At 48.1% G+C, this 23,883-nt stretch overlaps 1 protein-coding gene across 45 annotated transcripts in view; it reads left to right on the forward strand.

The window, feature by feature from the left end:
* madd (MAP-kinase activating death domain) overlaps positions 1-23,883 on the forward strand; it is a 224,091-nt gene that overhangs the window by 173,099 nt on the left and 27,109 nt on the right. For 25 of the 45 annotated variants that reach the window (XM_038807261.1, XM_038807262.1, XM_038807275.1 and 22 more), the window contains 3 exons: positions 9,698-9,804; positions 14,657-14,665; positions 14,863-14,932. In XM_038807261.1, coding sequence (XP_038663189.1) covers positions 9,698-9,804; positions 14,657-14,665; positions 14,863-14,932 — 186 coding nt within the window. The remainder of the gene's footprint in view (positions 1-9,697; positions 9,805-14,656; positions 14,666-14,862; positions 14,933-23,883) is intronic. The other 20 variants (XM_038807290.1, XM_038807281.1, XM_038807289.1 and 17 more) reach the window with 2 other exon arrangements.

Consider the following 23,883-nt stretch of genomic DNA (forward strand, 5'->3'; position numbering starts at 1 on the left):
CACACCTTCACACGCTGACTGGGGAGAGCGTACACACCTTCACACGCTGACTGGGGAGAGCGTACACACCTTCACACGCTGACTGGGGAGAGCGTACACACCTTCACACGCTGACTGGGGAGAGCGTACACACCTTCACGCTGACTGGGGAGCGTGTACACACCTTCACACGCTGACTGGGGAGCGTGTACACACCTTCACACGCTGACTGGGGAGAGCGTACACACCTTCACACACTGACTGGGGAGAGTGGACACACCTTCACACGCTGACTGGGGAGAGCGTACACACCTTCACACGCTGACTGGGGAGAGCGTACACACCTTCACACGCTGACTGGGGAGAGCGTACACATCTTCACACGCTGACTGGGGAGAGCGTACACACCTTCACACGCTGACTGGGGAGAGCGTACACACCTTCACACGCTGACTGGGGAGAGCGTACACACCTTCACACGCTGACTGGGGAGAGCGTACACACCTTCACACGCTGACTGGGGAGAGCGTATACACCTTCACACGCTGACTGGGGAGAGCGTCCACACCTTCACACGCTGACTAGAAAGAGCGTACACACCTTCACACGCTGACTGGGGAGAGCGTACACACCTTCACACGCTGACTGGGGAGAGCGTACACACCTTCACATAGAACAGCACAGAACAGGCCCTTCGGCCCACGATGTTGTGCCAAACCCTTGTCCTAGATTAAGAACAAATTAATCTACACCCCATCATTCTACCGTAATCTATGTACCTATGCAATAGCCGCTTGAAGGTCCCTAATGTTTCCGACTCAACTACTTCCACAGACAGTGCATTCCATGCCCCCACTACTCTCTGGGTAAAGAGCCTACCTCTGACATCCCCCCTATATCTTCCACCATTCACCTTAAATTTATGTCCCCTTGTAATGGTTTGTTCCACCCGGGGAAAAAGTCTCTGACTGTCAACTCTATCTATTCCCCTGATCATCTTATAAACCTCTGTCAAGTCGCCCCTAATCCTTCTCTGTTCTAATGAGAAAAGGCCTAGCACCCTCGACCTTTCCTTGTAAGACCTACTCTCCATTCCAGGCAACATCCTGGCAAATCTCCTTTGCACCTTTTCCAAAACTTCCCCATCCTTCCTAAAATGAGGTGACCAGAACTGCACGCAGTACTCCAAATGTGGCCTGACCAAGGTTTTGTACAGCTGCATCATCACCTCACAGCTCTTAAATTCAATCCCCTGCTAAAGAACGCTAGCACACCATAGGTCTTCTTCACAGCTCTATCCACTTGAGTGGCAACTTTCAAAGATCAAGAACATAGACCCCAAGATCTCTCTGCTCCTCCACATTGCCAAGAACCCTACCTTTAACCCTGTATTCCACATTCATATTTGTCCTTCCAAAATGGACAACCTCTCACTTTTCAGGGTTAAACTCCACCTGCCACTTCTCAGCCCAGCTTCTGCATCCTGTCTACGTCGTCTACAGCCCTCCTCACTATCCACAACTCCACCAATCTTTGTATTATCTGCAAATTTACTGACCCACCCTTCAACTCCCTCATCCAAGTCGTTAATGAAAATCACAAACAGCAGAGGACCCAGAACCGATCCCTGCGGTACGCCACTGGTAATTGGCCTCCAGGCTGAATATTTGCCATCCACCGCCACTCTCTGACTTTTATCGGTTAGCCAGTTCGTTATCCAACTGGCCAAATTTCCCACTATCCCATGCCTCCTTACTTTCTGCATAAGCCTACCATGGGAAACCTTATCAAATGCCTTACTAAAATCCATGTACACTACATCCACTACTTTACCTTCATCCACGTGCTTGATCACTTCCTCAAAGAAGTCAATAAGACTCGTGAGGCAAGACCTACCCCTCACAAATTCGTGCTGACTATCCCTAATCAAGCAGTGTCTTTCCAGATGCTCAGAAATCCTATCCCTCAGTACCCTTTCCATTACTTTCCCTACCACCGAAGTAAGACTCACTGGCCTGTAATTCCCAGGGTTATCCCTATTCCCTTTATTGAACAGGGGCACGACATTCGCCACTCTCCAATCCCCTGGTACCACGCCTGTTGACAGTGAGGACGAAAAGATCATTGCCAACGGCTCTGCAATTTCATCTCTTACTTCCCTTAGAATCCGTGGATATATCCCGTCAGGCTCGGGGGACTTGTCTATCCTCAAGTTTTTCAAAATGCCCACCACATCTTCCTAACAAGTATCTCCTCAAGCTTACCAGTCTGTTTCACACTGTCCTCTCCAACAATATGGCCCCTCTCATTCGTAAATACTGAAGAAAAGTACTCGTTCAAGACCTCTCCTATCTCTTCAGACTCTATATACAATCTCCCACTACTGTCCTTGATCTACTGGGGAGAGCGAACGCACCCTTCACGTCCTGACTGGGGAGAGTGAACACGCCCTGACTGGGGAGAATGTACTCACCTTCAGACGCTGACTGGGGAGTGTGTACTCACCTTCACACCCTGACTGGGGAGTGTGTACTCATCTTCACGCTGACTGGGGAGCGTGTACACACCTTCACACGCTGACTGGGGAGAGTGAACACGCCCTGACTGGGGAGTGTGCACACACCTTCAGACGCTGACTGGGGAGTGTGTACTCACCTTCACACCCTGACTGGGGAGAGTGTACTCATCTTCACGCTGACTGGGGAGTGTGCACACACCTTCAGATGCTGACTGGGGAGTGTGTACTCACCTTCACACCCTGACTGGGGAGAGTGTACTCATCTTCACGCTGACTGGGGAGTGTGCACACACCTTCAGATGCTGACTGGGGAGTGTGTACTCACCTTCACACCCTGACTGGGGAGAGTGTACTCATCTTCACGCTGACTGGGGAGTGTGCACACACCTTCAGATGCTGACTGGGGAGTGTGTACTCACCTTCACACCCTGACTGGGGAGAGTGTACTCATCTTCACGCTGACTGGGGAGTGTGCACACACCTTCAGATGCTGACTGGGGAGTGTGTACTCACCTTCACACCCTGACTGGGGAGAGTGTACTCATCTTCACGCTGACTGGGGAGCGTGTACACACCTTCACACGCTGACTGGGGAGAGTGTACACTGGCATATTATCCCAACACCATGTCCTCTTGTCTAGTGTGGTAACTTTCGATGAGGTGCTTTTTGTAAATTGAAGTGGACCGCATCCTTTCTCCCCATGGATTTTTTTGCTTCCTGAAAGTGCTCAAATAAATTAGTGAAATATTGATTGTCTTCAACAAAACCATGTTGACTCTGCCTGACTGCATTGAAATGTTTGAAGTGCCCAGTTATAAGCTCCCTAAGTAATAGATTTCAGCAGCATTCCATGACCCATCTGATGTGGCTGATGGACAGAACCAAAAGAATTTTGGCAAATTGAAGTTGCTCACTTTATTTCACCTCCTGATTCACAGGTATTTCTGGGATGTTACTTCAGTCCTCTGCGTTGAAGACAGACAAAAAATACCTGTTCAGCACTTCTGCCATCTCCTTATTTCCTGTTAATAATTCCCCAGACTCCAACTCTGGAGGACCTATACTCACTTTGCTTTTCCTATTTAAATACTTGTCAGAACTTTGTATTTGTTTTTGTATTTCCAGCCAGCCTTCTCTCAATCACTAACTTCTCCCTCCCTTTTGTTTGCTGAATCATTCTTTACTGCCGTTTAAATTCTGTCCAATAGCTGACCTATCTCCACAGGATGGTATGTTTTCTTTTCAATTTGAGGACATCTTTAGTCCAAAGTGTCCCTTGCATTTTCCCACATTAAACTCCGTCCCCCGGCACGTTTAACCTGTTCGTGTCTGTTGCTACGTTCTGCACCCACCAACACTACTTACTGAGCCACCTAACTTAGTGTCACCAGCAAGCTTGGATAATCTATTCTCTCTCCCTTCACCGAATAGTATAGTGAAAAGCTCGTGCCCCAGTATAAATCCTGGAGAACACTATTTCTCCAACCTTAATCCCTCAGAAAATCCAACTAATATAATTAGAGATGACTTGCCCAGTATAAATCCATTCTGACTTTTGATCAGCTGATATTGGTCCAAGTCCTCAGTCACCCGATCTCACTTGCAATCCTCCCCACAAGTCCATTATCGATGTTAGAGTAATAGACTTCCATTGTTAGTGCCCCATATTCCTGACGAGTGGAGTGACATTAGCAAATTTCCAATTCAAGGGAACCATTCGTCGATTGTGACAGTTCCACAAGACCACAATGACACTTGCCTCATCGATTTGTTTTGCTACCCTGGAATGGAAACTGCTGGTCGCAGAGCTTTGTCAATCTTCAGTGTCGTAATTTTCTCTCTGGGGTCGGCATGTGGCGCAGTGGTTAGCAGTGCACGTGTTAGCACTGGGACTGCGGTGCTGTGGACCCCGGTTCGAATCCCAGCCCTAGGTCACTGTCCGTGTGGAGTTTGCACATTCTCCCCATGTCTGCGTGGGTTTCACCCCCACTAACCAAAGATGTGCAAGGTAGGTGGATTGGCCACGTTAAATTGCCCCTTAATTGGGAAAACATATATAATTGGGTACTCTAAATTTATTTTTAAAAATAATAATTTTCTCTCTGAAAATCTTGTCGGTCCATCCCAAGATTTATTTTTGTAATATTTCTGATACTTGTTGCGATCCCAGGCCAGATCCTGGGATATGTTCGGAACCAGTAACGTTTTGTCTGAAATGGTTAAACATTGAGATTCAGGATGCTTGTCCAGTAAATGAAGCCACAAGTTTCCACGGGTTTTGCACAAGTAAAATAAACTTTACCCAACAATTGAAACAATCTACAATATATACTTTGTAACATTCATAATTAACATGAAATACACGTGAATTAAATAGCAGACTAAGGTCAAACGCCTCACAATTCACATCAAATGCTTGGCCAAGACAGATCCCACAGATTTCCCAGCAACCAGCCCCAGACGTTAGGGACCCTGAGTCATCAAATCTCCATAAAGCTCTGTCTCCTTCACAAGGGACTCCAGGTCTGCACTTTTGAAGATCTGACTTTGGACCTCCCTCAAAACTGCTCTGACTCAGACTGCACCAATGACTTCTTGCTTGCCCGACTCTTCACTCCAGCATCTAGTTACTTCTGCAGTTTCAGCTTCTTCATAGCTGGCTGGCTTCATTGAGCTGACACTGGTCCTGAATTTAACCAGCCTTTAATCTCCTCAGCAACACCAAGCTATAAACAGCTCCCACGCCTTTAGCTGAGCCTGTAAGGGGACTTCCTGTTTATTCCCTCATTTCTCCTTTTCTTTTGCTGTTATGGTTTTTGATCCATGGGTAATTAATGGACATGACTCTGTAAGTCAAGTAGCAGCAAAAATGAGGAATTCAGAAGCTACAGGAGCAAAACCTCAGACTGTAATTACTGGGCAGTCAAGGGCTAAAGACTTTAGCTGCTTTTCTAAGAATTATTGGTTAATTTATTTGTGTTGCAACTCCGGATGAAGTGGGGCTGGACTTGACCGCGCTCTAGCCCCGGATGTCGTAACAAGCCCTAAACCTCTCTAGCACGGTACCAGCTATGTTTCCCGTACCAGCCTCTCCGGACAGGCGCCGGAATGTGGCGACTAGGGGCTTTTCACAGTAGCTTCATTGAAGCCTACTCGTGACAATAAGCGATTTTCATTTCATTTTCATGTTTCGCCCACCTGTCTTCTCAGCTTCTCGGGGCTTCTCACGAGCCCTGATTGCTAAGAGACCATTAACTGCAGTGCCTCCGCTGCAAGAAAGCCTTTCCCTCTGCTCCTCACTCTGATCGACCCTTGAATTGTTCTGGGAACCAAGAGATATACTTAGATTGAATCCCACCCTTCTTACTGTAATCGCATTGAAACATCCTACAATCTCCATTGATTGAGAATTGAAAGCACACCCAGATGTAATGAAGTAAATTCATGACACACTGTAATCTTCGCCTTCCAGTGTCCATTCTAGTCAAAAGTAATTATTTAGCAATTCTACCTTTTTGTGATTTTTCACGTGCATTTTTATTAATGGACTCACATGACCTTTAACCACCCTATTTCCCATGGCCAGTTTGAAAAAACGTTGTTATCTTTGATATCTCTCAAGGTTTTCCTCTTGCCTATTTGCAATTTGAAAAAATTTAGAGTAGCCAATTCATTTTTTCCAATTAAGGGGCAATTTAGAGTGGCCAATCCACCTACCTTGCACATCTTTGGGTTGTGGGGGTAAAGCCACGCAGACACGGGGAGAATGGGCAAGCTCCATATTTGCAATTCTAAAGATTTTATCAGTAACCCTTTGCTGTTCTTGATGTCTCTCAGACCCTGGCATCTCTTCCCTTGATACTCATGGTCTGTTTTTTAGTTTTGCATCTCTCGCGTTCTCTTGACCAAAGTTGTTTAATGTCCACTGCAAGAGACCACCTCCTCCTTGCCTGGGGATGGACAGGCTTTCTACTAAACACTGAACTCCCATTGTCTCTCTATAGTTTTACCCATGAACACTACTGTCCAGTCTAAAAAGCTGCTTCATCTCTCACCTGCCTCGTTCTCAAGCTTAATGTTGAATTGAATCGTATCAGTTAACTAGATGTTCCTTACGGTTAGCTTGCTGCACTGTCAGAGGGTTAGTATTGAGGGTGTGTTACACTGTCGGAGGGTCAGTACTGAGGGAGTGCTGCACTGTCAGAGGGTTAGTATTGAGGGTGCGTTACACTGTCGGAGGGTCAGTACTGAGGGAGTGCTGCACTGTCAGAGGGGTCAGTTCTGAGGGAGTGCTGCACTGTTGGGGGGGGTCAATACCGAGAAGGGAGATCTACATTATCACAGGGTCAGTACTGAGGGAGTGTTGCATTATAGTAACAGGACACTTCAAAGATAACTAGGATTGAACAGACTCAACATGGGTTTATGAAAGGGAAATCATGTTTAAGAAGCCTGTTGGGGTTTTCGAGAATGTTACTCGCAGAATAGATAGGGAGAACTGGTGAATGTGGTATATTTAGATTTTCAGAAAGTTTTTGATCAGGTTAGTAAAAAAAAATTGCGAACATGTGGAATTGGGGGAATAAACTGACATGGATTGTGAACTAGTTAATGGGTAGAAAACAGAGTAGGAATAAATAGGTCATTTTCAGGTTTGGACGCTATGACTGGTGGGGTAACGCAAGGATCAGTGATTGGGTCCCAGCTATTCACAATCTATATCAATGATTTAGAGGTGAGGATTACATGTAACATTTCCAAGTTTGCCGATGACACAAAATGAGGTAGAAGTGTGGATTGTGAGGGAGGTGCAAGGACACTTTGTGGCATGGTAGCACAGTGGTTAGCACTGCTGCCTCAGAGTCCCAGGGTCCCAGGTTCAATTTCGGCCTCGGGTTACGGTCTGTGTGGAGTTTGCACTTTCTCCCCATGTCTGTGTGGGTTTCCTCTGGGTGCTCCGGTTTCCTCCGACTGCCCAAAGATGTGCAGGTTTGGTCATTTGGCCATGCTAAATTACCCTTAATGTCCAAAAGGTTAGGTGGGGTTACTGGGATAAGGTGGAGGCGTGGGCTTAAGTAGGGTACTCTTTTTCCTAGGGCCGGAGCAGACTTGATGGGCTGAATGCACTGTAAATTTTATGATTCTACACTTCAGGGGATTTGAGCCTGTAAGATTAGGTAATGTGAGGTGATCCACTTTGTTAGGAAATGCTGAGAGCTGGGAAGTGATGAACTTTAGAGGGACTTGGGAGCCCTTGTTCTTGAGTCACTGAAATCTAACATACAGGTACGTGCAGATAGTTATGAAGTGAGATTGAATAGGCTGGGGTTGTTTTCCTTGGAGCAGAGGAGACTGAGGGGTACATGATTGAGATGCATAACATTATGAAGGGCATAAGTAGAGGAGACAGGAAGAAACCTTTCCCCTTGATGTAATGTTCTATAGTGTAGAGGGACTTTGGAGGGATTTCACAGGATGGCGCAACATCGAGGGCCGAAGTGCCTGCACTGCGCTGTAATGTTCTATGTTTGATGGAAGGATCAGTGACTAGGAGTCATAAATTTAAAGTAAGGGGCAGGAGGTTGAGAGGGAATGTGACAAAAACATTTTCACCCAGAGGGTGATGGAAGTCTGGAATTCGTTGCCTGAAAGGGTGGTGGAGGCAGAAACCCTCCTAACATTTAAGAAGTATTTAGATGTGCACTTGACAAGGCATACAAAGCTGTGGGCCAAGTGCTGGAAAATGGGATTCAAATAGAACATAGAACATAGAACAGTACAGCACAGAACAGGCCCTTCGGCCCTCGCGTTGTGCCGAGCAATGATCACCCCACTCAAACCCACGTATCCACCCTATACCCGTAACCCAACAATCCCCCCCCCCTAACCTTACTTTTTAGGACACTACGGGCAATTTAGCACGGCCAATCCACCTAACCCGCACATCTTTGGACTGTGGGAGGAAACCGGAGCACCCGGAGGAAACCCACGCACACACGGGGAGGACGTGCAGACTCCACACAGACAGTGACCCAGCCGGGAATCGAACCTGGGACCCTGGAGCTGTGAAGCATTTATGCTAACCACCATGCTACCGTGCTGCCCTTTGGTGCCCGGTGGTTGTTTAAGACTGTCCCAAACTCAATGGGCTGAAAGACCTTTTCTATGCTGTATGACTCTACAGCAAGCAATTAAGAACACATATGGTATGTTAGCCTTTATTGTAACAGGATTTGAGTGTAAGAGTAAAGATGTCAGGCTACAATTGTATACAACCACGGAGACAGTCTCTGAATAAGCTCTTGCAGGACTGAGATGGTGAGGAATTTCTTCACTCCGAGGGTGGTGAATCTTTGGCAGTAACTACCCCGAGGGCTATAGAGACTGTCATTGAGCATGTTTAAGCCAGAGATCAAACTTTTCTCCATATTAAAAATATTCCACGACACGAGGATAGTGTAAGAAAATGGTGTTGAAGGAGATCAGCTATGATCTCATTGAATGGCAGAACAGCCTAGAGGGGCTGAATGGCTTCTCCTGCATCTACCTCTTGTGTTAAAACATAGAACATTACAGCGCTGTACAGGCCCTTCGGCCCTCGATGTTGTTCATGCCCTTACTACTCTGAGTAAAGAACCTACCTCTGACTTCTGTCCTATATCTATCGCCCCTCAATTTAAAGCTATGTCCCCTCGTGCTAGACATCACCATCCGAGGAAAAAGGCTCTCACTGTCTACCCTATCTAATTCTCTGATCATCTTGTATGCCTCAATTAAGTCACCTCTTAACCTTCTCTCTAACGAAAACAGCCTCAAATCCCTCAGCCTTCCCTCATAAGATCTTCCCTCCATACTAGGCAATATCCTGGTAAATCTCCTCTGCACCCTTTCCAATGCTTCCACGTCCTTCCTATAATGCGGCGACCAGAATTGTACCAGAGTTTTGTACAGCTGCAACATGACCTCATGGCTCCGAAACTCCAAATCTCTACCAATAAAAGCTAACACATCGTACGCCTTCTTAACAACCCTCTTCTTATGTGTCTGCACTTCAAATGTTCCTCATTGGCTGTAAGGTGCTTTCTGACAGCTCTGGTTGTGAAGGGCGGGGTAGAATTTGACTTTGGTTTTCTCACTAGAGCTTTTTAGCATGAAGAGGCTGTCCATCTTACTGCTGTCTTTGTGGTGTTACCATGCAGGTCCTGAGCTTGGAGGCGAATTCCCGGTTCAGGATATGAAGACGGGCGACGGCGGCTTGCTGCAGGTTACTCTGGAAGGGATCAATCTGAAGTTTGTGCAGAGCCAGGTAGGGGGGGTGTTTGACTGCACAGAGCAGCAGGGGGAAGGGGCAGTGGGGTACCAGCTTGAGGCTTCATCGGGCGACGGAGCGTTTTGTCCCTGTCCGTGATCAGTTTCATTTGCTCGGTGTTTTCCCTTTTTTATTTCTGTTGCTGTCCGAGTACAGGAGAGGTTTTGACATTTGCGGTGCTGTGGTTTTAGTGTGCTGTTTGTGTATCTGCACATCTGACCTTCAGATTACCATTCAGCTGGCCTCTGGGATCGAGCTCTCCTTTGCTTCTTCAATGTTCTTGGTTGATTCATCATTTCTTTACAGTCTTAGATTGGTGAAAGGGTAAGTTTTTTCTTAAAATATACAGTTGTAATAAAGGATCTGTTTGTTTTGCACCCTGAAGCCATGGTCATTAACTGCAAGCTTCCATCAAAGAGCCTTCTTCACCTGACTTTAGCGCCAGGCACCCCACTTGGTGGCCATGATATTGCTGTGCATTGATACCATGCTGCTGGGAGAGGGAGTTCACTGCTGCTGGAGGTTCAAATCCAAACCTCCTTTTCCTCCAACCCCACCTCTTCTCCATCTTTCACTTCTCCCATATACATGTGCATGTATGTGTCATACACCGACTGGCTTCCTTCCACCTGAGCTGCATTTTTCCCAACAGCCAGCTATGTATAAGGGGAGCCGGTCAGCCAGTAGCCTGGAGCGAGCTGGGGACACAAAACCAGCTTTACCACAACTCACTGACAGCTCTCCAGATTCTGCTAGCTTTCCTGGCCTTGTCCCGAATGGGGAGGATGCTGGAGGTGAAGAGACAGTACAGGGTGCAGGCCGAGTTGAGAAAAGTGTGGTTTATCTGACCTGTGTGGGTTGGGTGGGGCAGTGGGGGTTTGGGGTGTGGAGGTGGGTACTGGAAGTGAGGATGTGGGCTTTGGAAATGGCCAGTAGGTATAGGCACTCGGGGTGCCATGGTTACAGCCCCTGGGTATAGACAGCGGGGGTCCGGGGTGTGCGCTGTCGGAGCAGTGGCAGTGAGTATGAGCAAAGGGGGCGATGGGTATGGGCAGAGGGGGCAGTCCCGGTGGGCATGGCCGGAATGTGTGGGCGGTGGGTATCATTATGGGCGGCTTTTGTGGGGTGCGTGCAGGAGGACCGGGCGGTGGTGGTGTGGGCGGTCGGGAAGGGCAGCTGGACCATTGAATTGATTTGGGATGTTCCTGTATAGCAGTTACAGGGAGTGTGTCTGCAGTTACAGGGAGTGTGTCTGCAGTTACTGGGAGCGTGTCTGCAGTTACAGGGAGTGTGTCTGCAGTTACTGGGAGCGTGTCTGCAGTTACAGGGAGCGTGAATGCAGTTACTGGGAGCGTGTCTGCAGTTACTGGGAGTGTGTATGCAGTTACTGGGAGCGTGTCTGCAGTTACAGGGAGTGTGTCTGCAGTTACAGGGAGTGTGTCTGCAGTTACTGGGAGCGTGAATGCAGTTACTGGGAGCGTGTCTGCAGTCACTGGGAGCGTGTCTGCAGTCACTGGGAGCGTGTCTGCAGTTACTGGGAGTGTGTCTGCAGTTACAGGGAGTGTGTCTGCAGTTACTGGGAGCGTGTCTGCAGTTACTGGGAGCGTGTCTGCAGTTACTGGGAGCGTGTCTGCAGTTACTGGGAGCGTGTCTGCAGTTACTGGGAGCGTGTCTGCAGTTACTGGGAGCGTGTCTGCAGTCACTGGGAGCGTGTCTGCAGTTACTGGGAGCGTGTCTGCAGTTACTGGGAGCGTGTATATCAGTTACTGGGAGCGTGTATATCAGTTACAGGGAGTGTGTCTGCAGTTACTGGGAGCGTGTATATCAGTTACAGGGGACGTGTATATCAATTACCGTTGGTTGTTTAACTGTGCTATAATGCATGGTGTTATTTGAAGCAGGCAAGACGCACTCCAACTGTACTTAGGATAATAAGTGTAAGCTAAATTTCAGGCTGGCTCACTAATTTACGATTAATGTGGTTTGTCTATCCAGGGTGATAGTCAGATCTACTGGCTCCCATTCTATTAAGGCAATGCATCAGTGGAGGACCTGTATCTGAAGAATAACTAGGTATTTGCTAAGAGCTGACTGCACTCAATGAGATGGCAGCTGAAAAATTCAAAATTACAGAAGTTGGTCACAAGGATAAAGACGGTTTGCAACGATGGGATATATATTTGGAATCTCCTACTGCGAATTTTTACTGAAGTAAAATAATGAATTCATATAACACAAGTTGCCAAAGGCCAAAATCCGAGAACAAAATGAGAACTCGGGAGAGTGGGATCAGAATGGATAAGATGTTAAAGGGTTTGGGGATTGAGTGGCTTATTAAAGCCTGTCAGATGTGAACAGAACTGGCTTAAACCAAATGGGCTTTGGAAAAGCTGGAGGTTTAATTAGGTCATGTACCCTCGATAATTGGCGTGAATAGGAGATTGGGTTAGGTGAGGTGGATGATTATTAGACATTGGACTGGGTGGGAGATTACGGAGTGGGAGTCAGTGGGGGTCTCAGACTGGGTGGGAGATTACGGAGTGGGAGTCAGTGGGGGTCTCAGACTGGGTGGGAGATTACGGAGTGGAAGTTGGTGGAGGGTCTCAGACTGGGTGGGAGATTACGGAGTGGGAGTCAGTGGGGGTCTCGGACTGGGTGGGAGATTACGGAGTGGGAGTTGGTGGAGGGTCTCAGACTGGGTGGGAGATTGCGGAGTGGGAGTCGGTGGAGGGTCTCAGACTGGGTGGGAGATTACGGAGTGGGAGTCAGTGGAGGGTCTCAGTAGGTGGGAGATTACGGAGTGGGAGTCAGTGGGGGTCTCAGTGGGTGGGAGATTACGGAGTGGGAGTCAATGGAGGGTCTTGGACTGGGTGGGAGATTACGGAGTGGGAGTCAGTGGAGGGTCTCGGACTGGGTGGGAGATTACGGAGTGGGAGTCAGTGGGGGTCTCGATGGGTGGGAGATTACGGAGTGGGAGTCAGTGGGGGTCTCGATAGGTGGGAGATTACGGAGTGGGAGTCAGTGGGGGTCTCGATGGGCAGGAGATTACGGAGTGGGAGTCAGTGGGAGTCTCAATGGGTGGGAGATTACGGAGTGGGAGTCAGTAGAGGGTCTCAGACTGGGTGGGAGATTACGGAGTGGGAGTCAGTGGGAGTCTCAATGGGTGGGAGATTACGGAGTGGGAGTCAGTGGAGGGTCTCAGACTGGGTGGGAGATTATGGAGTAGGAGTCAGTGGAGGGTCTCGGACTGGGCAGGAGATTACGGAGTGGGAGTCAGTGGGAGTCTCAATGGGTGGGAGATTACGGAGTGGGAGTCAGTGGGGGTCTCAGACTGGGTGGGAGATTACGGAGTGGGAGTCAGTGGAGGGTCTCGGACTGGGTGGGAGATTACGGAGTGGGAGTCAGTGGAGGGTCTCGGACTGGGTGGGAGATTACGGAGTGGGAGTCAGTGGGGGTCTCAGACTGGGTGGGAGATTACGGAGTGGGAGTCAGTGGAGGGTCTCGGACTGGGTGGGAGATTACGGAGTGGGAGTCAGTGGAGGGTCTCGGACTGGGTGGGAGATTACGGAGTGGGAGTCAATGGAGGGTCTCGGACTGGGTGGGATATTACGGAGTGGGAGTCAATGGAGGGTCTCGGACTGGGTGGGATATTACGGAGTGGGAGTCAATGGAGGGTCTCGGACTGGGTGGGATATTACGGAGTGGGAGTCGGTGGAGGGTCTCAGACTGGGTGGGAGATTAAGGAGTGGGAGTCAGTGGGGGTCTCAATGGGTGGGATATTACGGAGTGGGAGTCAGTGGAGGGTCTCGGACTGGGCAGGAGATTACGGAGTGGGAGTCAGTGGAGGGTCTCAATGGGTGGGATATTACGGAGTGGGAGTCAGTGGAGGGTCTCGGACTGGGCAGGAGATTACGGAGTGGGAGTCAGTGGGGGTCTCAATGGGTGGGAGATTACGGAGTGGGAGTCGGTGGAGGGTCTCGGACTGGGTGGCAGATTACGGAGTGGGTGTCAGTGGAGGGTCTCAATGGGTGGGAGATTACGGAGTGGGAGTCGGTGGGGGTCTCAATGGGTGGGATATTACAGAGTGGGAGTCAGTGGGGGTCTCGGACTGGGTGGGATATTACGGAGTGGGAGTCAGTGGAGGGTCTCAATGGGTGGGAGATTACAGATGAAAGAGAGTGCCAGGTTGGAATATTACGGAATGAGGGAAAGTGAGAGTCAGTTGAGATGCCTTGACCTGGGAGGACACGGTCTCAATGTTGGAGCCTTATCTATTGGGAGTGAAATGAAGAAACTACCTTTGGTAAACCTTTCTTTAATGGCAATTGATGCTCGCTCGATTGTTCATTTTAAAGATTGATAGATTATTAGGAAAATTGTGTTCTGCTGTGGGTCAACCAGGATTCAAGTGAATGGCTTACTCCAGTTCCTGTGATTAAATTAGATGGATGATGTGATGCGAGACAGCAACACAGTTTAATGGGCTGTGTGTGCTGAAACGCTGCCCCCTGTAGAGAGTGAAAGAGGGTCCATTGTGTGCAATCTCTGAAGTCTGGTATCTGTACTGTAGATTAGGTGTAGCGTTCAGGATGTTTTGTTTAGAGTTGTGAAAGTACATTCATACCATATGTAGCCATGTATTGAACTGTTAGCAGGGGCTGTATACAAATGTGAAAGGAAGTGGTGCGGCTGTGTGTCCTGTCTACCCTTGGGCCTGCCAGATAGTCCTCACGCCATGCTGGTACATGAACGGGGAAGTGAGCGAGTGGTGTATGAGGGATGGGTGTATCTTTGATGTGCCCGATATTAATTCCGACCATTTCTCTTCCATGCTTTCTCCTCCTGCAAGGAGTGGAAGGTACTAGTCTACTGCTGTCTTTGCTTCTTTGCAATAATTTCTCATTCTTTTAGTTTTGCTTTGTGGCAGATTGTGGGATTTATATCTTTATTTATTACATGCTCTTTGCTAGATCTGCTATGATATTCAACATTTTTTTTTCCATGGCTTTAGTTTTCAGTCTTGGCTGATAACCTTTTCTTTTTGTTTGTTTTCAGGTTTTCATTGAACTGAGTCACATTAAAAAGTGCAATACAGTCAAAGGAGTCTTTGTCCTGGAAGAATTTGGTAATTAAATATTTAATATTGGCTCTGTGCTTGGCACGAGCTTTGCTCAAACCTCAGGAATGGAGACGCTCCCTCACGGGGTTTGTGCAGTCGGGGGAGGGGATGAGCAGGCCAGGAGTGGGTCCACAAACCTTAGTGGTAAACCAGTAGGCTCTACATTGTGTACAGTAAGGAAGTCAGTAGCTCACATCTGTCTAGTTCTCAGTGGCTGATGCTTTGGTTGATGGTTGCCATGTGTGAATCTGCATTGTTGGTTTGAAGTTTCAGACACGTCATAGAACCGATGACTGAAGGAGCAGGAAGTGAGGGTAAAAACATGAAGATAATTGGTTATGACACAAATAGGTCTGAGACCTGCATTTTCTGTTGTGTTGCACTAGTGGCTGAGTGTGATGTAATATTGAGGGAAGAGTGCTGTATTCCCCCAGTCGCTGAGTGTGATGTAATATTGAGGGGAGAGTGCTGTATTCCCCCAGTGGCTGAGTGTGCTGTAATATTGAGGAAAGAGTGCTGTATTCCCCCAGTCGCTGAGTGTGATGTAATATTGAGGGGAGAGTGCTGTATTGCCCCAGTCGCCGAGTGTGATGTAATATTGAGGGGAGAGTGCTGTATTCCCCCACTCGCTGAGTGTGATGTAATATTGAGGGGAGAGTGCTGTATTGCCCCAGTGGCTGAGTGTGCTGTAATATTGAGGAAAGAGTGCTGTATTCCCCCAGTCGCTGAGTGTGCTGTAATATGGAGGGGAGAGTGCTGTATTGCCCCAGTCGCCGAGTGTGATGTAATATTGAGGGAAGAGTGCTGTATTCCCCCAGTCGCTGAGTGTGATGTAATATTGAGGGGAGAGTGCTGTATTCCCCCAGTCGCTGAGTGTGATGTAATATTGAGGGGAGAGTGCTGTATTGCCCCAGTGGCTGAGTGTGATGTAATATTGAGGGAAGAGTGCTGTATTGCCCCAGTCGCTGAGTGTGATGTAATATTGAGGGGTGAGTGCTGTATTCCCCCAGTCGCTGAGTGTGCTGTAATATTAAGGGGAGAGTGCTGTATTCCCCCACTCGCTGAGTGTGCTGTAATATTGAGGGGAGAGTGCTATATTCCCCCAGTCGCTGAGTGTGATGTAATATTGAGGGGAGAGTGCTGTATTCCCCCAGTCGCTGAGTGTGATGTAATATTGAGGGGAGAGTGCTGTATTCCCCCAGTCGCTGAGTGTGCTGTAATATTGAGGGGAGAGTGCTGTCTTGCCCCAGGCGTCGAGTGTGATGTAATATTGAGGGGAGAGTGCTGTATTGCCCCAGTCGCTGAGTGTGCTGTAAGATTGAGGGGAGAGTGCTGTATTGCCCCAGTCGCCGAGTGTGATGTAATATTGAGGGGAGAGTGTTGTATTGCCCCAGTCGCTGAGTGTGATGTAATATTGAGGGGTGAGTGCTGTATTGCCCCAGTCGCCGAGTGTGATGTAATATTGAGGGGTGAGTGCTGTATTGCCCCAGTCGCCGAGTGTGATGTAATATTGAGGGGAGAGTGCTGTATTGCCCCAGTCGCTGAGTGTGCTGTAATATTGAGGGGAGAGTGCTGTATTCCCCCAGTCGCTGAGTGTGATGTAATATTGAGGGGTGAGTGCTGTATTGCCCCAGTGGCTGAGTGTGCTGTAATATTGAGGGGAGAGTGCTGTATTGCCCCAGTGGCTGAGTGTGATGTAATATTGAGGGGAGAGTGCTGTATTGCCCCAGTCGCCGAGTGTGATGTAATATTGAGGGGAGAGTGCTGTATTGCCCCAGTCGCCGAGTGTGATGTAATATTGAGGGGAGAGTGTTGTATTGCCCCAGTCGCTGAGTGTGATGTAATATTGAGGGGTGAGTGCTGTATTGCCCCAGTCGCCGAGTGTGATGTAATATTGAGGGGTGAGTGCTGTATTGCCCCAGTCGCCGAGTGTGATGTAATATTGAGGGGAGAGTGCTGTATTGCCCCAGTCGCTGAGTGTGCTGTAATATTGAGGGGAGAGTGCTGTATTGCCCCAGTCGCTGAGTGTGATTAATATTGAGGGGAGAGTGCTGTATTCCCCCAGTCGCTGAGTGTGATGTAATATTGAGGGGAGAGTGCTGTATTGCCCCAGTCGCTGAGTGTGATGTAATATTGAGGGGAGAGTGCTGTATTGCCCCAGTCGCTAAGTGTGATGTAATATTGAGGGGAGAGTGCTGTATTCCCCCATCGCTGAGTGTGATGTAATATTGAGGGGAGAGTGCTGTATTGCCCCAGTGGCTGAGTGTGCTGTAATATTGAGGAAAGAGTGCTGTATTGCCCCAGTCGCTGAGTGTGCTGTAATATTGAGGGGAGAGTGCTGTATTCCCCCAGTCGCTGAGTGTGATGTAATATTGAGGGGAGAGTGCTGTATTGCCCCAGTCGCTGAATGTGATTAATATTGAGGGGAGAGTGCTGTATTGCCCCAGTGGCTGAGTGTGATTAATATTGAGGGGAGAGTGCTGTATTGCCCCAGTCGCTGAGTGTGATGTAATATTGAGGGGAGAGTGCTGTATTCCCCCAGTCGCTGAGTGTGATTAATATTGAGGGGAGAGTGCTGTATTCCCCCAGTCGCTGAGTGTGATGTAATATTGAGGGGAGAGTGCTGTATTGCCCCAGTTGCTGAGTGTGATATAATATTGAGGGGAGAGTGCTGTATTGCCCCAGTTGCTGAGTGTGATGTAATATTGAGGGGAGAGTGCTGTATTGCCCTAGTGGCTGAGTGTGATGTAATATTGAGGGGTGAGTGCTGTATTGCCCCAGTCGCTGAGTGTGCTGTAATATTGAGGGGAGAGTGCTGTATTGCCCCAGTCGCTGAGTGTGCTGTAATATTGAGGGGAGAGTGCTGTATTGCCCCAGTCGCTGAGTGTGATTAATATTGAGGGGAGAGTGCTGTATTCCCCCAGTCGCTGAATGTGATGTAATATTGAGGGGAGAGTGCTGTATTGCCCCAGTCGCTGAGTGTGATTAATATTGAGGGGAGAGTGCTGTATTGCCCCAGTCGCTGAGTGTGATGTAATATTGAGGGGAGAGTGCTGTATTCCCCCACTCGCTGAGTGTGCTGTAATATGGAGGGGAGAGTGCTGTATTGCCCCAGTCGCTGAGTGTGCTGTAATATTGAGGGGAGAGTGCTGTATTGCCCCAGTCGCTGAGTGTGATTAATATTGAGGGGAGAGTGCTGTATTGCCCCAGTCGCTGAGTGTGATTAATATTGAGGGGAGAGTGCTGTATTGCCCCAGTCGCTGAGTGTGATGTAATATTGAGGGGAGAGTGCTGTATTCCCCCACTCGCTGAGTGTGCTGTAATATGGAGGGGAGAGTGCTGTATTGCCCCAGTCGCTGAGTGTGCTGTAATATTGAGGGGAGAGTGCTGTATTGCCCCAGTCGCTGAGTGTGATGTAATATTGAGGGGAGAGTGCTGTATTGCCCCAGTCGCTGAGTGTGATGTAATATTGAGGGGAGAGTGCTGTATTGCCCCAGCCGCTGAGTGTGATGTAATATTGAGGGGAGAGTGCTGTATTCCCCCAGTCGCTGAGTGTGCTGTAATATTGAGGGGAGAGTGCTGTATTGCCCCAGTCGCTGAGTGTGCTGTAATATGGAGGGGAGAGTGCTGTATTGCCCCAGTCGCCGAGTGTGATGTAATATTGAGGGGAGAGTGCTGTATTGCCCCAGTCGCTGAGTGTGATGTAATATTGAGGGGAGAGTGCTGTATTGCCCCAGTCCCTGAGTGTGCTGTAATATTGAGGGGTGAGTGCTGTATTGCCCCAGTCGCTGAGTGTGATTAATATTGAGGGGAGAGTGCTGTATTGCCCCAGTCGCTGAGTGTGATGTAATATTGAGGGGTGAGTGCTGTATTGCCCCAGTCGCTGAGTGTGATGTAATATTGAGGGGAGAGTGCTGTATTGCCCCAGTCGCTGAGTGTGATGTAATATTGAGGGGAGAGTGCTGTATTCCCCCACTCGCTGAGTGTGCTGTAATATTGAGGGAGAGTGCTGTATTGCCCCAGTCGCTGAGTGTGATGTAACATTGAGGGGAGAGTGCTGTATTGCCCCAGTCGCTGAGTGTGATGTAATATTGAGGGGAGAGTGCTGTATTGCCCCAGTCACTGAGTGTGCTGTAATATGAAATGAAATGAAAATCGCTTATTGTCACGAGTAGGCTTCAATGAAGTTACTGTGAAAAGCCCCTAGTCGCCACATTCCGGCGCCTGTCCGGGGAGGCTGGTACGGGAATCGAACCGTGCTGCTGGCTTGCTTGGTCTGCTTTAAAAGCCAGCGATTTAGCCGAGTGAGCTAAACCAGCCCCTGTATATTGAGGGGAGAGTGCTGTATTCCCCCAGTCGCTGAGTGTGATGTAATATTGAGGGGAGAGTGCTGTATTCCCCCAGTCGCTGAGTGTGATTAATATTGAGGGGAGAGTGCTGTATTGCCCCAGTCGCTGAGTGTGATGTAATATTGAAGGGACAGTTGTAAGGAATGTTTTTTAAATCCTTCTCTGACCCTTGTTTCCCTTTTTAATTTCTGCCATGCTGGCTGCTACAATTCTGCAGATAGTACTATTAACATTTTGTATCTCGACGATTACTGAAACACATCCTGTACAAGTTGCTATTTGAACTGGTCTGAGCACCCTCTTCAGTGCAGTGTGCTATTTGGCATGGTCCAGTGATGTAATTTGATGGACTTGGTTAGCAGCCAATCAACTCTTCTGGATTTCCGGGACTTATTCAGTTCTTGGTTTTGATTGGTAGAGCGTTTCTGGAAGAAGAGGAGCCAACTCCATTTTGACTTCAGTTCTGCTTAGACCTGGAGAGCAGCAAGGAGCAGGTTTAGACACTCTTTCAGCTAAGGCTGGCAATTTAAAACACGGTCCAGCCACACCTGTGAAAGTTTGACCTCGGATTAAAAGGCTGTAAGAAGTCTCTGTAGCGAGGCCTGTGAAAGCCTAACCTCTGAAAGACTGAAGAAGGCACAGTGCTGATAGCTCTCTCTTGAGACCTCTAAATGTCGGAAAGGAAAAGCTTATTCCCTCTCTCTCTACCCTGCAGCCAGACAACCTGCACAAAAACTAGGCAAGCGTTTCAGAGGTGAGGTGGTTGGAAAACCCTCTTTCAAATTCTCAGGCAGAGAATTCGAAGATTGTTTCAGTGAGACTGAGTGGCAATCTGGTGGCGGTCAGTCAGGTGAAAGTGACTCCCCAAAGGAAATTTTACAGCTTACGAGTTGAAGGCACAAACCAGAGGATCCGATCCAACCGGTGGATTTTGACACTTTATGTTTCGAGAAGCTCACCGCCTAAGAAGACCAGAACCTCAGCAGCGAAAATACGCATCTCCCACTCTCAGTTTAACCTGTTATTTTGATCATTTCTAACCCCCACTGTGTGCCTGTCCTGTGTGTGTGGGTGGAGGGTGGGGCAGTGTTAGGGTAATGATTAGATTAGCAGACCATCGTTCTATTATCGGCAACTACATTTTTTTTTCTCTTTTTATGAATAAATAGTTATTTTGCGCTTTACTTACAAATCAGGTGCCTGTAAGATTTTGGAGCAGTCAAGGGCCAAAGATTCCACAACCTTTACACAAATTATTGGTTAATTCACTTATGTTGGGACTCCAGGGTCTGTGGGTCTGGAATTTACTGCGCGCTTGCCCACGGTGTTGTAACACAGTGCGGTATTCCCAAGTAACTGGGAGAGTTGTAATATCGAGGGGACGGTGCTGTATTCCCCAGTGATCGGGAGTGTTGTAATATTGAGGAGCACTGTGCTATATTCCCGAGTGACTAAGAGTGTTGAAATATTATGGGGACAATGCTGTTATTACCCCAGAAATGGGCAGTGTTGTAACATTGAAGGAACAGTGATGTATTCCCCAGTGATGGGGAATGTTGTAATGTTTATGCAACAGTGCTGTATTACCCAAGTGATCGGGAGTGTTGTAATATTGAGAGGACAGTGCTGTATTTCCCAATTACTGAAGGTGTTGTAATATTGAGGAGGTCACTGCTATGTTCATCAGTGATTGAATGTGTTGTAATATTGAGGGGGCAGTGCTGTAGTCCCACGTGACTGAGGGTGTTGTGATATTGAGGGGACAGTGCTGAATAACCCGAGCAATGGGGAGTGTTGTAACATTGAGGGGACAGTGCTGTATTCCCCAATGATGGTGAATGTTGTAATATTTAGGCAACAGCATTGGGTTATGTAATATTGAGGGGGAAGTGTTGTATTCTGCAGTGACTCTGAGAGTGAAGGGCAACATAGATTTACATAGAATTTACAGTGCAGAAGGAGGCCATTCGGCCCATCGAGTCTGCACCGGCTCTTGGAAAGAGCACCCTACCCAAGGTCAACACCTCCACCCTATCCCCATAACTCAGTAACCCCACCCAACACTAAGGGCAATTTTGGACACTAAGGGCAATTTATCATGGCCAATCCACCTAACCTGCACATCTTTGGACTGTGGGAGGAAACCGGAGCACCCGGAGGAAACCCACACACACACGGGGAGAATGTGCAAACTCCACACAGACAGTGACCCAAGCCGGAATCGAACATGGGACCCTGGAACTGTGAAGCGATTGTGCTATCCTCAATGCTACCATGCTGCCCACGGCTGGTAGAAGTAGATGACTCGGGATATTGAGGCCATGGTCAAAAGGAAGAAGGAGGCATGTGACATGCATAGGCAGCTGGGATCAAGTGGATCCCTTGAAGAGTACAGGGCCTGTCGGAGTAGAGTTAAGAGAGAAATCAGGAGGGAAAAAAGGGGACATGAGATTGTCTTGGCAGATAAGGCAAAGGAAAATCCAAAGAGCTTTTACAGATACATAAAGGGCAAAAGCGTGACTAGGGAGAGGATAGGGCCTCTTTAAGGATAAATAGGGCCATCTATGTGCAGATTCACAATGGATGGGAGAGGTCCTAAATGAATATTTCTCTCAGTATTTACTGTTGAGAAAGGCTCGAATGTTGGGGAAATTGGGGAAATAAAAAGTGATGTCTTGAGGAGTGTACATATTACAGAGAAGGAGGTGCTGGAGGTATTAAAGTGCATCAAGATAGACAAATCCCCGGGACCTGACGAAATGTATCCCAGGATGTTGTGGGAGGCTAGGGACAAAATTGCCGGCTCCCTAGCTGAGATATTTGAATCATCGACAGCCACAGGAGTGCTGCCTGAAGATTGGAGGGTAGAAAATGTTGTGCCCTTGTTTAAGAAGGGCTGTCAGGATAAGCCTGGGAACTACAGACCGGTTAGCCTTACTTCTGTAGTGGGTATGTTGTTGGAAAGTATTCTGAGGGACAGGATCTTCAGGCATTTAGCCAGGCAAGGGCTAATTAGTGAAAGTCAGTATGGCTTTGTAAGGGGAAAGTCATGTCTCACCAATTTGACGGAGTTTTTGGAAGTGGTAAGAAGGCAGTGCGGCCGACGTTGACTACATGGACTTTAGCAAGGCCTTTGACAAGGTACTGCATGGTAGGTTGTTGCAAAAGGGTAAATCTCATGGAATCCTGGACAAGGTAGCCAATTGGATACAAAATTGGCTTGGCAACCAAAGCCAAAGGGTGGTTGTGGAGGGTTGTTTTTCAAACTGGAGGCTTGTGACCAGCGGTGTGCCTCAGGGGTCGGTGCTCCCTATTATAGGAAGGATATTGTGAAACTAGATACAGTGCAGAAGAGATTGATGAGGATGCTGCCAGGACTTGATGGTCTGAGCTATAAGGAGAGGCTGGATAGGCTGGCACTTTTTCCCCTGGAGTGTAGGAGGCATAGGGGTGATCTAATAGAGGTCTATAAAATAATGAGGGGCCTAGATAAGGTAGATAGTCAACATCTTTTCCCAAAGGTAGAGGAGTCTAGAACTGGAGGGCGTAGGATTAAGGTGAGAGGAGAGAGTTACAAGAGAGACCAGAGGGAAACATTTTCACAGAGGATGGTGAGCATCTGGAATGAGTTGCCAGAGGCAGTGGTACAATTTTGTCCTTTAAAAAGCGGTTAGACAGTTACATGGGCAGGGTGGGTATAACGGGATATGGGCCAAATGCAGGCTAGTGGGACTAGCTTAGTGATAGAAACTGGGAAGCATGAACAAGCTGGGCTGAAGGGCCTGTTTCCATGCTGTAAACATCTATGACTCTATGGCTGAGGGTGTTTCTAATATTGAAGGGACATGCTGTATTTCCCCTGTCACTTAGTGTTGTAATATTGAGGGGACAGTGCTATATTACCCCAGTGATCCAGAGTGTTATAATATTATGGGAACAGTGTTGTATTCCCCAGTGACTGAAAGTTTTGTAATATTGGAGGGACAGTGCTGTATTCCCCAGTAATTGATGGTGTTGTAATATTAAGGGGACAATGTTGTTTTTCTCCAGTGACTGAGTGTGTTCTCATCTTTGGATTTGATTTATTGTCACGTGTACAGTGAAAAGTATTGTTCTGCATTTCGTCCAGACAGATCGTTTCATGCATGAAAAAACATAGGTGATACATAAATATGCAATGTAAATACATTGGCACAGGCAGCGGGTGAATATACTGAGTGTAGTACCACTCAGTAGAGAAGGTGTGAAGAGATCAGTTCAGTCTATAAGAGGGTCATTCAGGAGTCTGGTAACAGCAGAGAAGAAGCTGTTTTTGAACCTGCTAGTGCATGTTCTCAGACTTTTGTATCTCCTACCCGATGGAAAAAGTTGGAAGAGAGAATTACACGTGTGGGTGGGGTCTTTGATTATGCTGCTCAAGGCAGCAAGAGGTTCATAGGTAGGACAGCACAGCACAGAACAGGCCCTTATGCCTTCGATGTTGTGCCGAGCATTGTCCGAAACCAAAATCAAGCTATCCCACTCCCCGTCATTCTAGTGTGCTCCATGTGCCTATCCAATAACCGCTTGAAAGCTCCTAAATGTCAGACTCCACTATCACAGCAGGCA

The sequence above is a fragment of the Scyliorhinus canicula genome, chromosome 9, assembly GCF_902713615.1.
Source record: "Scyliorhinus canicula chromosome 9, sScyCan1.1, whole genome shotgun sequence".
Lineage (NCBI taxonomy): Eukaryota > Metazoa > Chordata > Chondrichthyes > Carcharhiniformes > Scyliorhinidae > Scyliorhinus > Scyliorhinus canicula.